The 16,096-nt window shown below is 45.4% G+C and overlaps 1 protein-coding gene across 1 annotated transcript; it reads right to left on the bottom strand.

Moving 5' to 3' along the window:
- Nucleotides 1–305: 305 nt before the first annotated feature.
- znf865 (zinc finger protein 865) lies at nt 306–12,885 on the bottom strand. The gene is made up of 3 exons (XM_079258238.1): nt 12,525–12,885; nt 11,534–11,616; nt 306–5,722 (listed from the first exon to the last, which is right to left on the bottom strand). Exon 3 carries the CDS (start codon nt 5,289–5,291, stop codon nt 1,119–1,121), a length of 4,173 nt encoding a protein of 1,390 aa, XP_079114364.1. The 5' UTR covers nt 5,292–5,722; nt 11,534–11,616; nt 12,525–12,885; the 3' UTR covers nt 306–1,118.
- Nucleotides 12,886–16,096: the final 3,211 nt, after the last annotated feature.

Below are 16,096 nucleotides of genomic sequence, written 5' to 3' on the forward strand. Positions count from 1 at the left end.
AATTTCTTTTTTTTTTTTTTTTTTTTATTTAAGGGTTTTCAACAACTCACTTTTAGGCAAAGAGGGATAGTATTTTAGTAATAATGTTACATGTCTTAGTTGAACAGAAAAAAGCACATCTGGACAGGACTGAAGTAATGAACTATGTGTACACGCTTTTAATACAAAAATGGGGCATAATTGTGGAACTGAGGGAACAGGTAAACTGGGCTCTAAAAAGGGGGGAAAATATCACATCGATACATATAGTCATCCTGCTGTTTTACAAAGATAGTCCCAACTCGTTCCCTCCCACCCGTACAATACCAACAATGATTAAAGAAATCATACTTGGAGTAAAAAACAGAATATATAATAAAATATAATACTAATTGTACAGTACACATTATTTCTGCCGTCCTTTTCAAATCCTTAACACATCAACAGCTTGAGTCGTGTTTTCTCTCCATTCACACTTCTCTTGGAAAGAAAAAAAAGTAGTGTACATAAAAAAAAGTCTGCAACACTTTTGTTCATCCTAACTCATTTTTTGGCGCATAAATTAGCCTGATATTCTGACAAATGAACTCTTTGCTGCGCTAGGAGTCATTCTCATGAGCTACTTGGTGTTAAGTCAGGATTTCCTTTTTTTTGTCTTAAAGATTTAGTTTATTTCGGGGGGAATCTTCGTATAAAATGAGTTTGTCCTCTCTGGGAACAAATAACAAGGAATAAAATGGGGGGAAAAAAACAAAAACAAAAGGCATTTAATTCCTATGTATGAACCAACACTGACTGGGTGGAAACTGGATGAATTTAATCTTAAAACAGCTGCTACTAAATTCATGTGATTGTGGATGTCTTCTTTGAGGAAGAGGAGATGGATGATGAAGGTGGTTTTGATTCAGGGTCTTTTTAAGTCCTCCTTACTTCATCGACCACCTCTGCTGGGGTACAGAGAGATATGCAGGTCGGGGCACAGGGATAGTCGTACTGAACTCTCCCCTGTTCTCCCATCCCTTTTTTTTTTTGTTTGTTTGTTTATTTTTGTTAAAAACTTGCTAGCTCTCGCTTTCCTCTCGGAATATTTATTAAAAATAAACATCAAAAACACTCTAGTCTAGAAAAACGGTCTGTGTTTACGGACTGTACTCAGTCAGAACTGTTGATCTCTCAGGCTGGACTAGAACTGGAACAGTCAGCTGGACTGGTGAAAGCTCGCCATCTGAATGGTCTCGAGACGAAGACGGCGGACTCATCTTCATCAGTCCCCAGTTTCCGACCCCGCTGACGCTGGCCACCCCCCGGCAGGAGAACTTGTGCCGGGCCAGGAGCCAGGGGTTCCAGAAACGGTGTCGGCATTTATGGCATTGGAATGCAGCTTGCTTAAGATGCTGGCCCCTGTGTTTCAAGGCTTTGTGCAACGAGGTGGTGCGTCTCCCGCACACCTGGCACCATAGGCGAGCGTGGCGGCCTGAGATTCTCGGCGGGTGCCTGATGGCGTGGTGGACCAGCAGAGAGCCCTGTTTGGCGTAAGTGGTACTGGGGCAGATGGGGCAGGGGAAGCGCTTGAGAGGGATGTCCATAGAGGTGAGGCCGGTGACTCTGACGGCTCCCCCGCACCACGACTTCACCTTCAGACCCCCGCCCTTTATCTTCAGCTGGCCCAGGAGCTTTTTTCTGTTGAGCTGTGCCTGCAGTTTGCCCCTCTTTTTCCTCAGAATCATTAACTTCCTGCGCGTGTCTTCGCTCAGAGGGACGCCCACCAGCCTCCCATCTCTCATGATGCTGTGGATCACCACGCGCCTTTTTTTCTTTCTATGCTTTCTTGTCTGGCCATGCCGCTTTTGGAAGTTTTTTGCTTGGTAGTGAAAAGGGTGCTGGAGCTGCTGCTGCTGCTGCTGTTGTTGCTGCTGCTGCTGTTGTTGCTGCTGCTGTTGTTGCTGCTGCTGCTGCTGCTGTTGTTGCTGCTGCTGTTGTTGCTGCTCAGAAACTCCCTGCTGCATGTGGGATGATCCAGCATAGTTAGAACCTGATCCAGAATCATAAAAGAGCGGCGAGTATCCAGAGGGTTGGGACTGGTTGACACGCTGGCCGTTGCGGTCGATGCCATGCTGAGACAATTTGTGCCGCACCAGGCTGTTGGAGTAGGCAAAGGCTTTCCCACACACTTCACAACGAAAGGACTTCTCCAGCCCCACTCCCCCACCGTGGATAGTCTGTTGATGTGCTGTGAGGTGGAAATAGTGGCGGAAGGACTTCCAGCAGACTGTGCAGGTATAAAGTCTTTGAGAGGGGGTGCCAGACGTGGGAGACTTCTCCTCTTGGGAGCATGCCGAGAAGTAGTCGGAGTTCCCAGAGTTGGCGACCTGACTGATGGCAGCAGCGGCTCCTTTTATCCTCCTTCCCTGGTTGTCGATTTCACCTTTTCTGTGCAGCTTCCCGTGTCTTACCAGACTCTGTGCATAGGCAAACATCTTCCCGCAGAGATTGCATTTGTAGTTCTTCTGACCGGAGTGCACGGTGAGATGTTTGGTGAGGTGGAAAGGCTCTCGGAACATTTTACCGCACACTTCGCAGGCGTGAGGCTTCTCCCCTGTGTGAACGCGGTTGTGGCGCCGCAGAGTTTCGGCCCTTCTGAAGCGTTTGCCGCATATCTGGCACCCGTACGGCCGGTCTGAGCCGTCCCCCGGTGGCGCCGGACTCCTCCTCCTCCTCACAATGGCGTTTGGGTCCCTTTTCTCTCGAGGTTTCCGTGGTCTCCTGGGCTTTGTGTGAGGCTGGCTGGGGTGGGTCAAAGGAATGGTGGAACCATTGAGGGTAGACGTGGATGATGGTCCACCGATGTTACCAAACCCCAACCCCCCCAGCAGGCCTCCGATGATGTCCCTCCTCTCTCCTTCTCGGCTCTCTGTGCTTATATCGCAAGAGGCTGCGGCTGCAGCAGCAATGGCCGACATCGCACTGCTCGTGACCTCGTCCTCTGAATCATCCAACAGGGAGGACAGGGGGAGGTGGGGCTGCTGTTGTGGCTGCTGTTGATGATGATGCTGCTGCTGCTGCTGCTGACTTTGTGGATGAGGATGAAGAGTTGGGGCCAAAGGGGCCTTACGAAGAGTTTGGCTGGACATTTCATTGGCTAGCGTAGTCTCTGGAGAGTACAGAGATGAAGGTTGTGATCGTCTGTAATCATCAACAGCACTGTTATAGGGCGCCTGGCTTTGGTAGCGATTTCTGGAATAGTCTGTTGCATACTTGTCATTTCCCAGTCCGGCCCCATCATTTGAAATTCTCACCCTATCCGTGCTGCTTCCCATTTTACCGCTGCTGGGGCCGGATGATGAGTTGGCTCCACCGCTGGCCCTGTTTTTGGAACTGCGAGGAGGTTTGCCGCAAGCGCCTGATGCAGCGTGGTTGAGGAGAGAGGTGCTCTCACGGAAACAACGCCCACATGCCGGGCAGCGGAACGGCTTCTCGTCGTGGATCTTCTCGTGCCGCGTAAGCGACTCTCTGCGGTTAAAGGACTTCTGGCAGATGCTGCAGACGAAAGGCCGGTTTTCTGAGTGGGTGACGCTGTGTTGGATGAGGTGACCCCTCTTTTTGAATCTCTTCCCACATTCGCCACAGCAGAATATCCTCTCCGGGCTCGGAGAGTTGCAGTCCGACTTCCTGCTCTGGCTTTCTGGCGTCAAGCCGTGGCTGCGGAGATGCCTTCGAAGGCTGGAGAGGTGTGTGAAGGTCTTACCACATTCACCACAGTGATAAAGGGGCTCCGGTTCAGGCTGTCCAGATGAACCATTGTTGTGACTTTCTTGTGTTTTTGACAGCTGTTGGTCGCCGTTGGCTACAAGCACTGAGGTGGAATTGGAAGAAGTGGGGGCAGATGTAGATGAAGAGACAGTGGAGGATGACTGCTGCTGTGAGGAAGATGAGAGAAGAGATGAGTGCTGTGGCTCACTTCCGATGCCACTTAGCCCAACACCCCCAGATCCTCCTCCCACAAGGCCAGATGAAGAGCTCTGGCTGTGCCCACTCGAGCTGCTGTTGTGGCAGTTGGTAACGCTGCTGCTGCTGCTGCTATGGCTGCTGTGACTGTGGCTGCTACTGTCGGTTTTCCTTTGAGGCAAGTAACCTGCCATGGCCTTCTTCCTCCTGCTCCCCCCACTCGAAACTGAAGTCGATGTGCTGTCTCCTGACTTTGCGCTATCGTCTTTAGATAGGGACAGGTGCAGAGGCAGGGGGAGGGGAAGGCCGGCTTCTTGTTGCATTAAAGATGCTATCTGGTTGGAGGAAAGCACTGGAATTCCTTGGAAATCAAAGCCCCCCAGTGGGGCTGGCTGAGGGGCTGGGTGGAGAGGGTGTGGGTGGTGAGCGTGGCTGTGTGGATGAGATAAGGCGTGAGGGGTTAGCTGCTGCTGTTGCTGCTGAGGCTGTGGCGCTGAGTGACTGTGGCTGTGGGAGGAGTGCAGGGCGGGAGGAGGGGCCAGGGCTGAGTTTGACTCAGTGGCCCCCTGGCTAAGACCCAAGCCCAAGTGATTATGAGTGCCTTGCTGGACCAGAAACTGCTCCAGGCTGCTGTTGGTCGGGACGCCAGATAGGAAGTACTGGTTAGCAGCGAGCATGCAACTGAACTGCTGGTGAAGGCTGCGGGGGTCGGACTGGCCAACTAGGGGGACTGCTGTGCTGCCGGAGGGGTTGTTGGAGACTGAAACGGAGGTGGAAGGGGACGGTGATGAGGTGGAAGGGCCGGGAGAGGGCTGGGGGACAGATAGACCTGGATGCAACGGTGGAGGCGGTGGTGCAGATGTGACCCCGATCACCCCAGCGCTCCCTCCACTGCTGCTCCCACTAAAGTCAAAACGGCCCATCCCGGAGTGCAGCTGCTCCTGAGCCAGTGCCGCCTCTGCTGGATGAAAAGGCCGCAGAAACTGGGGGTAACCCGATGACGAGCTCCCGCTGCTGCTACTGCTGCTCATCTTGCTGGACTTCCTGGAGCTGTGGGACGACGAAGACGACTGGCTCTGGTGGGAGATGGATGGCGGTGGTGCGCTCATTTTGGCGAACAATGACGAGGAGTCGGCGAAGGCATTGCTCCTGGAGCTCTGGAGGGATCCCAGTCCGAGGCCCGACAGGAGGCTCCCAGAGGCATCACCAGAGGGCTGGTGCTGCTGCTGGAGCTGCTGCTGATGCTGCAGTTGGACTTGCTGTTGGTGACTCAGCTGCCGCTCCAATCCAAGGCCTTTGAACTGGTGGGCTTGGTGTCCACTTAGCATCTCTAAAATGTCCATGGGGTACTTGCTGAACTGAAACATCTCCCAATAAAACTGTGGCAAAGTGTCCAGGGGTTGGAACTACCCCGTGCACTAAGTGTGTAGTAATAAAAATGGTAAAGAGCCCTTATTAAACTAAGGTCTGGTTTACAGTGACACCCTTACAAGCCACTGTAGCCCATTAAAAAGTCCATGCTTGATTTTTTTTCCACATAAATGTATCACTAATGCATCTACTCTTCATTTGGGAGTGAAGCCTTCAAGTGCTTCGGTGGGATGTTATAAAATGGATCATAAATAAGAAATATACAAAATTATATTAGAAAAACAGTCTGTAGTGTTTTTTTTAAGTGTCTCATATTCCAAAGCAGTTCAACCAGCCCCACGTTGTGTCGAGTGTGTCAGTTATTTCAGTGGAGGACGAAACATTGCTTCACCGGCCTTCTTTCCTGTCATCGAGTCCTTTGAGGAGCCTGAGAGAAAGAAAAAAAATTGAATAGCAACAATACTGCTGTTAGTGATTCTGTGACTTGATGTGGATCATATAAGCTAAACAAACTGCAAACTTTACTTTCAACAAATCAGTCTGAGCAAAAGTAACGGATTTCAGCTGAACTTGATAGAATACAAACCACAGCATCCGTTTTTTTAATGTAAGAAAGTGATTGACTTATGAGTTTAAAGCCTTTTGTGTTATCTTGAATTCTTCTCAAATGCATCAAGTTTTAACGTGGCTGTGGCTCTTGATGCTGCATTACCAACATAGTTTTTTTTTGTTTGTTTTTGAGAGTGTGGGGGGATGCATGCATATGTTGTTACATAAATACTTTGGGTGTGAAGCATTTATTTTAATATGCAGAAATTGTTTTTTATATATGAAGCACTTTGTGTTGCTGGTTGCATGAAAAGTTCTTTATAAAGTATGATTTGATTAATGATAAAAATAAATAAATAAATAAATAAATAAGTCACCACCTGAACCTAATGGAACAAACAAGGTTAGGATGATGATGTTTCTGCTGCCAACCAGTTTTTAATTCTAGGGGTGGGGAATCAAATTTAAAAATTAAAAACTAAAATCTGGATTTTTTTTGCTTCACAATTTTAAAAATCTATTTTTTTTTTTATTTAAAAAAATTTATTTTTCAAATAAATAAAAATAATCCATAATAAAAGTTTTTGTCTTTTTTTTTAACTGTTTTTATTGATCTTTTTACTTGCTTTCTTGGGCATTATGGCAGTAGAATGATGGTCTGGCTACTGTGTTTTTTTCAAGATTGAAAAATAAGAAAAATGACTGGCAAAAAAAAGTTTTGTATGTGTCAGGATTTAAATCAAATCGACCCGAATAATTTCTCAGTTTCTTCTGTCTTATAGAAGAATGAAGTTACTTTAAAATTAGCACCTTTTGTTACTTAAGTTTGATTATTATGAATCGATTATGAAGTAAGAATCAATTCTGAATCAAATAGTAACCCCAAAAATTGGAATTGAATTGAATCATGATTTGTTTTTAGATCCACATCCTTATTTAGTTCTAACTGGTGCAATGAGCAGCTTTTTGTTTTACAAACAAACACAACAAAAGACACATCCGTGGTGTTGGATATGTGTTAATTCTGTTAAATCTTTTTTTTTCCTGAAAATCTTTATCTGTTTGAAAAAGGTTAAATCATTGGCATCAACAGAAGAAACATTGATGTTTTATAGAGAAAGTAAGAGTATTTCCACATGAACAATGCGAAGAGAAATCAAGTGACTGGGACTGAACAGCTGTGTAGCATTTAGAAGATCACTAATCAGTAAGGATGACCAGAAAAAGGGCTTCAACTTGCTAGGGAGCATAAAGATTGAACTCTGGAGCAGTGGAAGAAGGTCATGTGGTCTTATTAGTCCAGATTTACCCTGTTACAGAGCGATGGGAACATCAGGGTAAGAAAAGATGCAGATGAAGTGTTGCAGACATCATGCCTAGTGGTTACTGTACAAGTCTGTGGGGGGAGTCTATGATCTGGGGCTGTTCAGCAACATTAAAAGTGCCATCATGGTTACCTTTTCTTTATTTGCCACAATGAAAATTCCAGGATCGAATAAAACATGAAGCACTGAAGCTGAGGAGGACCAGAGTTGTCCATCTTTAGGTCAATTACTTACTGCAACTCCAGACAGAAATAAATCTTGTGACATTGCAGAAGCTTGCTGAAATGATACCATGTTGAATGTGTGCTGTAATTAAAACTAAAGTGGCTGCAACTTAATATCACAATGAGCAATTTCTGCCCTTAGGACGAGCGGTGTATATTTCAGCTGCAACATGGAGACCACTTTTAGTTGACTGTCTTCTGATACAGATTTTTCAAATGTACATTTGTTTATTTTGTGTTGTTGCTGTTCCCCTTTGCACTCTGTGAAGCACTTTGTGATTTTATTTCTGTGAAAGGTGCTATATAAATAAAATTTCTTCTTCTTCTTCACTTTATTAGTATACCATGTCTAAAAGTTGAAAAGCTTTTCACTCACAACTGATTTAATTCAGCATTACCCAGAGCAGCCAAAACAGCTCAAAAAGAAACCCTGCTCTGCAGGGAAGATATGCAAATGCAATCATTATTAAACAGATTGCTTTTTCAGTTTTTCCAAGCAGCCAGTGTGAAAATAAACATGCCAATCAATTACTGCCCTCCAATATTACAGCTCAAATGACCTCATTATAAACAAGTCATTAATCATCAGTCCAAACTCAAAACCACCGTCTGCTTCCAACTTCCACCGTCTTCACAGAGGCTGCACTTTGAGCCAATCAGTCGTATTAATAAACAACACGGGCAGATGAAGTGAATGTAAAGTCAATGGGAACACTTGAACTCTTCATATAGATTCACCAATCTAAACCAAAACATAATCACCTCCAATTCTTCATTTTTAATAATATAAGAATCAACCACTAATCTTAGTAAGCAGTACAAACAAGAAATAAGTCAAGTTGTTGCCTTAATACTGTGTATTTACAACAGTGACAACGCATGAAGCTTGTCATTTTGACCTTCGCTTGGCTTGGTGCAGAATGCTCGACATGGACAAGCATCCCCTGAGACAGAAACCAGAGACCAAACATCCTCATATGTGCCGTCACATCTGTGTACAGCTTGCAGCTTGGCAGTGACAGTGATACAAAGTGATAATGCATGGAAGATTTTTTTCTTTGCTTTTTTTTATCAGCAAATACAACAACCTGCTGCGATTATTTGTGATGAGCAAAACAGAAAAAAAGGTTAAGTAGTAAATCTTCCAAAGAAAACCTGCTACATGGGGGGGAAGAAGGTGAAACAAAAGGGAAGTTGTCTCCAAATGTGGAAGAAATTTAAACTCATCCTTGTGCTAAACAGAATGTGTATTTATAATTCTGGGTGTGTTATTCTGGTCTGTGTGGTTGCGTGTGTGTGTGTGTGGGTACAGTTCGTGTAAAGGCCCAACAGCCAGCGGATGTAATCTCCACGGACACAATGAATGCTGATCAAACATGCGAGGAGGCTGCAGCCTACTTCTGCCATCAAACCTGTTGTCAGCTTGAAGAATTAAACTCTCATTGCTGGATATTTCTAGCTCCAATCCACGTCTGTCCAAGCTTATAATAATATCTGTCAGACGGGAATTTGAGAGGAATTTAGCAAGATGACATGCATGTTTTGGTTTGGCCAATAAAGCTGACCAAACTAAACAATATTTCCGGTTGTCAGCAGTTTCAAGGCAGACATGCAAGTCATCTGCTGAACATCAGCTCCCTCTGTTTTTCTACTATCATGTAAACAGTAAAAGCTAACCTTCTGGATATTAACATGTCATAACTTCATCAGTTTTTTCTTGTTTCATATTTATGTCAAATTCTGTTATGATTAGCTAATGACTTATACGTTATGGAGATATAAAAATATACATTTATCTCCTGAAAGTGCTCCTGAGACATGATGTTCATGAAGAGGAGAGAGGCAACATGCAAACAACATGAAAGCATGATGCCTCATGCCAACGTTTCCCCCATCACTTATATTACAGATAATGAAAATAGTTTGCCCAAAGAAAATAAACTGATGAGTCATTCACGATGTTTTTCCATTTCGTTTGCAGGATCAACCAATCGGACAGCAGCCAAAAGGTTAGCTTACACATAAACTAAGAGAGAAAAGCCTACGCTGTTTGATGAGTAAAAACATCCAAACTCATGAGTCTTATTTTTACCACTGACATCATTCTGTTTGATTTTATGCAACATAAAAAGTTTAAATTGCCAGTGTGAGTGTGCAGTAATCAACATGTGAAGATTTCAGCTGATGCTGTTGCAGAGAATATGAAGCTAGTGACTCAAACAGGATGTAACACTCCTCTCTCTCCCACCTGAAGAAACATTTACATGCTTCGTATCCAACCTGTCAACATTTTTAGGACGACGGGATATTTTTGGGACAAAATGGATAAACACCAAACATAAAAATGGATTATATCAGTTTTCCAGTGGTTTTCATTTGAACACAATGAGTTCAACAGAGGTTGAGAGATGAGGGTTCAGCAGAGATTCAGAAACTCTGGTGAAAATCTTAAAACGATTTTTTAAACATCTTTTTATTATTTATTTATTCATTCATTTGTGTATTTATTACTTTGACAGGGACAGCACATCTTGATGAACATCTATAGCAACAGATTTAAACATACCGGACTTTACCTAACAAGCTAATTTGTGTAGTCCCTGGACAGGCGTCCATTAATTTAACCATGAATGTCTGATAACTGGGAGTAATCAGAAACTGCTATGACTGGATTTTAAGCATCCACGTGCAACTCTAACATGTGGGGGAAAAAAACTTGTCTAATTTTTTTAGTAAACTATAAAATGAAAAGTACTTTATTTATCTCAGAAGAGAATTACAATGTTGTGGTAGTTTGGTTTTTTTTTTAGTTTTTTTTTAATTACAAACAATACTGATAACTAATGAAAAGAGTTTAGTATTTTGTTCCAGAGGCAGGAATATTACCCAATACTTTTCTGTCTTGCACTGGACTTTGCAAAGTCTCATCTCTCTGTTACAGACGGGGAAACTTTGTAGAGCAGTAATAAAGAGTTTTTTTCCCGCTTATTTAAAATCAACATTCAACATTAGATATTGCAATTTTATATGCAGTTTTTAACAGATAGTAGTTTGTGTTACTATTTCATTTAAATAAAAAACACAGTGTGCACACTATTGGGGGGGAGGGTAGGGGGGGTAACAGACTTGATGAACAGCCCTCCCTGATAAGTAATGGTGGTAAATATATAATATGGAAGCAGAGACACACACTGTGCATGCTTTGTTTTTTAACATAATTATCTTCAGATAATAAACATTGATTTTTTATTAAGATGGTGGAATAATTTACGTAGTACCTAAATAAATAAAATCAAGCAATTTTCTTGAGATAATTGTTTCTTTCTGTAATTTTGTCACTTTTAGTTGTTTTTTTTTTTTTTTTTTTTTTTTTTTTACAAATTCTTACCAATTGAGATAAATATCAAATAAAACAGGTGCTGGCAACTCATTTTCCATCCAGCCTTGATCTACTCAGGATTTTTCTGTGATAATCAGGTGGGAATCATCTTACGAAAAAGGCTAATTTCTCCAGATAATAAGAAAACAAAATTATTCATATGAAAATTAATCACATTCACATAAGATTGTTTTACTTATAATCTAAAGTGGCATAAAAAAGGCACGGTTATTTCCCGCTCCTATATATCACTGAAAAACACACTGTTACAAACTTTCTACTAATGTTCAACACAAAGTGCATTTTTCTTGTCTTAATTATAAAGAGAAATTAATATAATATAATTTATATAAAGTATGTTGTTATACTGAAGTGAGCCGTTTCAACCTAATAAACAGCTTAACGACATACTGGTAAATATTCTGGAGATGAACTGATTTGATTATCAAAACAAGTGTTGAAGTATTGACATGCTGGATCTAATCCAAGCCAAACTTTTCTTAAATGCAAGTTTCTATGCTACATACATGATATAAGTACATTTTGTTGGGTTTTTTCTTAATCTAAGGATTCATTGCTAGTTTTAAGGGGAGTTAAACATGCAAGATTCATCAAAATACCTGCACAGTTGATAACAACAGAACTACCACGTCCATTACTGTTACATTTAGGTTGACACTTAATCAGCAATCAACACTGACATTAATAAACCCAGATATTAAAACAAATCTTTTGTCATTTTATTACTGTTTGCACCATACCGGTTGATCCACAGGTCTGACGCTCCTGCTTGGTCTAAGGTGAGGTGGTGTGCACCAGCAACGAGAGGCTGCAGCTCAAGAAACTAAAAGGACAAAAACAGAATATACCAGTTCATATCAAATCGACCAATCAGACTCTGCTGACATCCATCAATCACATACAGTGGTGCTCATATTTATTCATCCCCTTTCAGAAGAAGAAAAAAGACAGCTATCTGTAAAATAAACTGAAATTGACTAAAGTAATAATAAATAAAAATTTTATGAAAATCATTACATTACTTTCTAATTCTGGTTCAATAGAAATATTTTTTTTTAAAAAGCAAACAAATAAGATAACTTATTACACATTACATCACTCATAAACTAATATTTTGTTGAACAATCCTTTAATGTTTCCTCTACAGTCAGGTATTTTCTGTTCCTCTCAGTCAGACTTCTGCACCTGTTGACAGGTATTTTGTACCACTGTTCAACAGAAAACTGCTCTCATTTGTCCAGGACCAATTTGTTTGTTTTTTCTTTTTTCAGCTCAATTAAATGGAAAAAACAGTGTCTTATATTACTAAATTATATTTTAGCAAATTTTTAGTTATTGTTCCTTTTTAAAGTCTCCAGTTATTTGAGTGACTGTTGTAAATTCAGCCTTTTCTTTAATGAAAGGAGATGAATACATATGAGCACAACTGTAGCTAACGATAACAAACTGCAAAAAAAAATACCCTGATACCCCGTTATAACAACTAAATTAGCTCAATTGAAGCCCGGTGTGAACATATAAACGTGTGTTTAAATTAACCTTCAGTGCATATCAATAATTAGCACTGTTTATAGCCAAACTAGGTCACAGATAAAGAATGTGTATCAGTTTTCTAGCCAGAGGCTAGCATTGCTAACAGCTTAGCCGCGCCGTTAGCCGAGCTTAGCTTAGCAGTTAGCACATTAGCAAACACAGTTTTCTGCAAGAGCAGCTTTTGTTTGGGTTTTTTACCTCCTAACATTCACCGTGTGGGTGCAACAAGCTCTCAGAAACACGGCAACAGAAGTGTGATAACATGGAGGAGGGAGTGCGCTGTGAAAGCAGGGTCCCTACTGCCTGTCAGCGGGGCCTTTTTCTTCATCCATGGAAAAACACCGTGGAAGGCCTGGATCTCCATCGGCCCGGGAGGGCTGCTCTTCGCTCGCTAACAAAACCCCTTTCCGTCGGCCTGCTCCAAAACGTGCATATTGTCTGACTCTGGTGTCCTAAAGTACGACCGTGTTGGTGCACGTCTTCCCCAGCACGTCGCCTTTGTTTTGTTTGGCTCCTGCTTTTCTCCTTGTCTGCCTGCTTTCCCGATGCCCGTTTCAGGTTGAGGTGTTCCCAGTCTGGAGACGATGCTGCCAGCGGTAAAATGGTAGTTTCCTGTCTGCAGAATGGTTCCGGGTAGAGCCAGGCGCAGCTTGGTCCGTCCGGCTGCAGCTCACCGCCACCTCTGCCCCCCAGGCTGCAAAATACTGATCCTATCCAGCATGATGCTCGTGAAGAAATAAACTGCGAGGGCGCGCGTGCGTGTGTGTGTGTGTGAGTGTGTCTGTGCATGGACGTGCGCGTGCACGGCTACACAATTACTGTCCATTAAAATAACTGTTCGTTTTCACACTGTACAGTTGTGCTTATATGTATTCATCCCCTTTCATTAAAAAAAAGGGCTAAATTTACAACAGTTAGGGCCGGATTAAAAGTGCACAGGTCCCTGGGCCCAGAGTGTTACAGGGACCCCGTTCCACACCATTACAATGTGAAAATTGTGAATGATCCACTGTGAAACGACATTTCTAACATTTCTCAGCCAGTGGTACCAGTATTTATACACTAGACACTGTTGTGTAACTATCTAGCTTTTATGTACATTATGTTTAAGTCCAAACTGCTTGTGTATGCCCTATGTAGGGCCCACAGGGGTGTGGGCCCCTGGGCCTGTGCCCATAATGCCCATTCGATTATCCGGCCTTGACAACAGTCACTCAAATAACTGGAGACTTAAAAAAGGAACAATAACTAAAAATTTGCAAAAAATATAATTTAATTTCCCTGAGCCGTCACCTTATCGTGGTGGAGGGGTTTGTGCGTCCTGAAGATCCTAGCAGCTATGTTGTCGGGGGCTTTATGCCCCTGGTAGGGTCACCCATGGCAAACAGGTGTCTAGGGGAGGGACCAGACCAAGCACGGCTCATAGACCCCTATGATGACGACCAACCTGGGCATGAATGTTCCCTTGCCCAGACGCGGGTTACCGGGACCCCCCTCTGGAGCCAGGCCTGGAGGCGGGGTACGAGAGCGAGCGTCTGGTGGCCGGGCCTTCGCCCATGGGGCCCGGTCGGGCTCAGCCCGAAAGGGTTACATGGGCCCCACCTCCCGTGGGCTCACCATCTGCGGGAGGAGCCGTAGGGGTCGGGTGCAATGTGAGCTGGGCGGCAGCAAGGGGCGGGGACCCTGGCGGTCCGATCCCCGGCTGCAGAAGCTGGCTCTATGGACGTGGAACGTCACCTCTCTGGTGGGGAAGGAGCCTGAGCTTGTGCGCGAGGTTGAGCGGTTCCGACTAGATATAGTTGGACTCACCTCGACGCATGGCTTGGGCTCTGGAACCAGTATCCTCGAGAGGGGCTGGACCTTCTTCCACTCTGGAGTTGCTCATGGTGAGAGGCGCCGAGCAGGTGTGGGCATTCTCATCAGCCCCCAGCTTGGTGCCTGCACGTTGGGGTTTACCCCGGTGGATGAAAGGGTAGTTTCCCTCCGCCTCCGGGTGGGGGGACGGGTCCTGACTGTTGTCTGTGCTTATGCACCGAACAGGAGTTCAGAGTACCCACCCTTTCTGGGGTCCTTGGAGGGAGTGCTGGAGGGTGCTCCTTCTGGGGACTCCATTGTTCTGCTGGGGGACTTCAATGCTCACGTGGGCAATGACAGTGAGACCTGGAGGGGAGTGATTGGGAGGCATGGTCCCCCCCCTCTGAACCCAAATGGTGTTTTGTTATTGGACTTCTGTGCTCGTCATGGATTGTCTATAACGAACACCATGTTCCAGCATAAGAGTGTCCATATGTACACCTGGCATCAGGATTCCCTGGGCCGCAGTTCAATGATCGACTTTGTAGTCGTATCGTCGGACCTGCGGCCACATGCCTTGGACACTCGGGTGAAGAGGGGGGCGGAGCTGTCAACTGATCACCACCTGGTGGTGAGTTGGCTCAGATGGTGGGGGAGGAAGCCGGTCAGAGCTGGCAGGCCCAAACGTGTTGTGAGGGTCTGCTGGGAACGTCTGGCTGAGTCCCCTGTCAGAGCGAGCTTCAACTCCCACCTTCAGCAGAGCTTCGAACATGTCCCGGGTGAGGCGGGGGACATTGAGTCCGAATGGGCTGTGTTCCGTGCCTCTATTGCTGAGGCGGCCAGCCGGAGCTGTGGCTGCAAGGTCGTTGGTGCCTGTTGTGGAGGTAATCCCAGGACTCGTTGGTGGACACCAGCAGTGAGGGATGCCGTCAAGCTGAAGAAGGAGTCCTATCGGGCCTTCTTGGCCTGTGGGACTCTGGAGGCAGCTGATGGGTACCGACGGGCTAAGCGGCATGCGGCTTCGGCCGTTGCCGAGGCAAAAACTCGGGCATGGGAGGAGTTCGGCGAGGCCATGGAGAAAGACTTCCGGACGGCTTCGAGGAGATTCTGGTCCACCATCCGGCGGCTCAGGGGGGGGAAGCAGTGCTCCATCAATACTGTGTACAGTGGAGATGGGGTGCTGCTGACCTCAACTCGGGATGTTGTGGGTCGGTGGAGGGAATACTTCGAAGACCTCCTCAATCCTACCAACACGTCTTCCCATGAGGGAGCAGAGCTGGTGGACTCAGGGGTGGACTCTCCTATCTCTGGGGCTGAAGTCGCTGAGGTGGTCAAAAAGCTCCTTGGCGGCAAGGCCCCGGGGGTGGATGAGATCCGCCCGGAGTTCCTTAAGGCTCTGGATGCTATGGGGCTGTCCTGGCTGACACGCCTCTGCAGCATCGCGTGGACATCGGGGGCAGTACCGCTGGATTGGCAGACTGGGGTGGAGGGTGTGTTCCAATTACAGGGGAATCACACTCCTCAGCCTCCCTGGTAAGGTCTATTCAGGGGTCCTGGAGAGAAGGGTCCGCCGGATAGTCGAATCCCGGATTGAGGAGGAGCAGTGTGGTTTTCGTCCTGGTCGCGGAACAGTGGACCAGCTCTATACCCTCTTTGGGGTCCTGGAGGGGGCATGGGAGTTTGCCCAACCAGTCTACATGTGCTTTGTGGACCTGGAGAAGGCATTCGACCGTGTCCCCCGGGGGCTCCTGTGGGGGGTACTCCGGGAGTATGGGGTACCGGACCCCCTTGTACGAGCTGTCCGGTCCCTGTACGACAGGTGTCAGAGCTTGGTCCGCATTGCCGGTAGTAAGTCGGATTCGTTTCCGGTGAGGGTTGGACTCCGCCAAGGCTGCCCTTTATCACCGATTCTGTTCATAACTTATATGGACAGAATTTCTAGGCGCAGCCGAGGGGTTGAGGGGATCCGACTTGGT

Source organism: Telmatherina bonti (genome assembly GCF_933228915.1).
Source record: "Telmatherina bonti genome assembly, chromosome: 19".
Lineage (NCBI taxonomy): Eukaryota > Metazoa > Chordata > Actinopteri > Atheriniformes > Telmatherinidae > Telmatherina > Telmatherina bonti.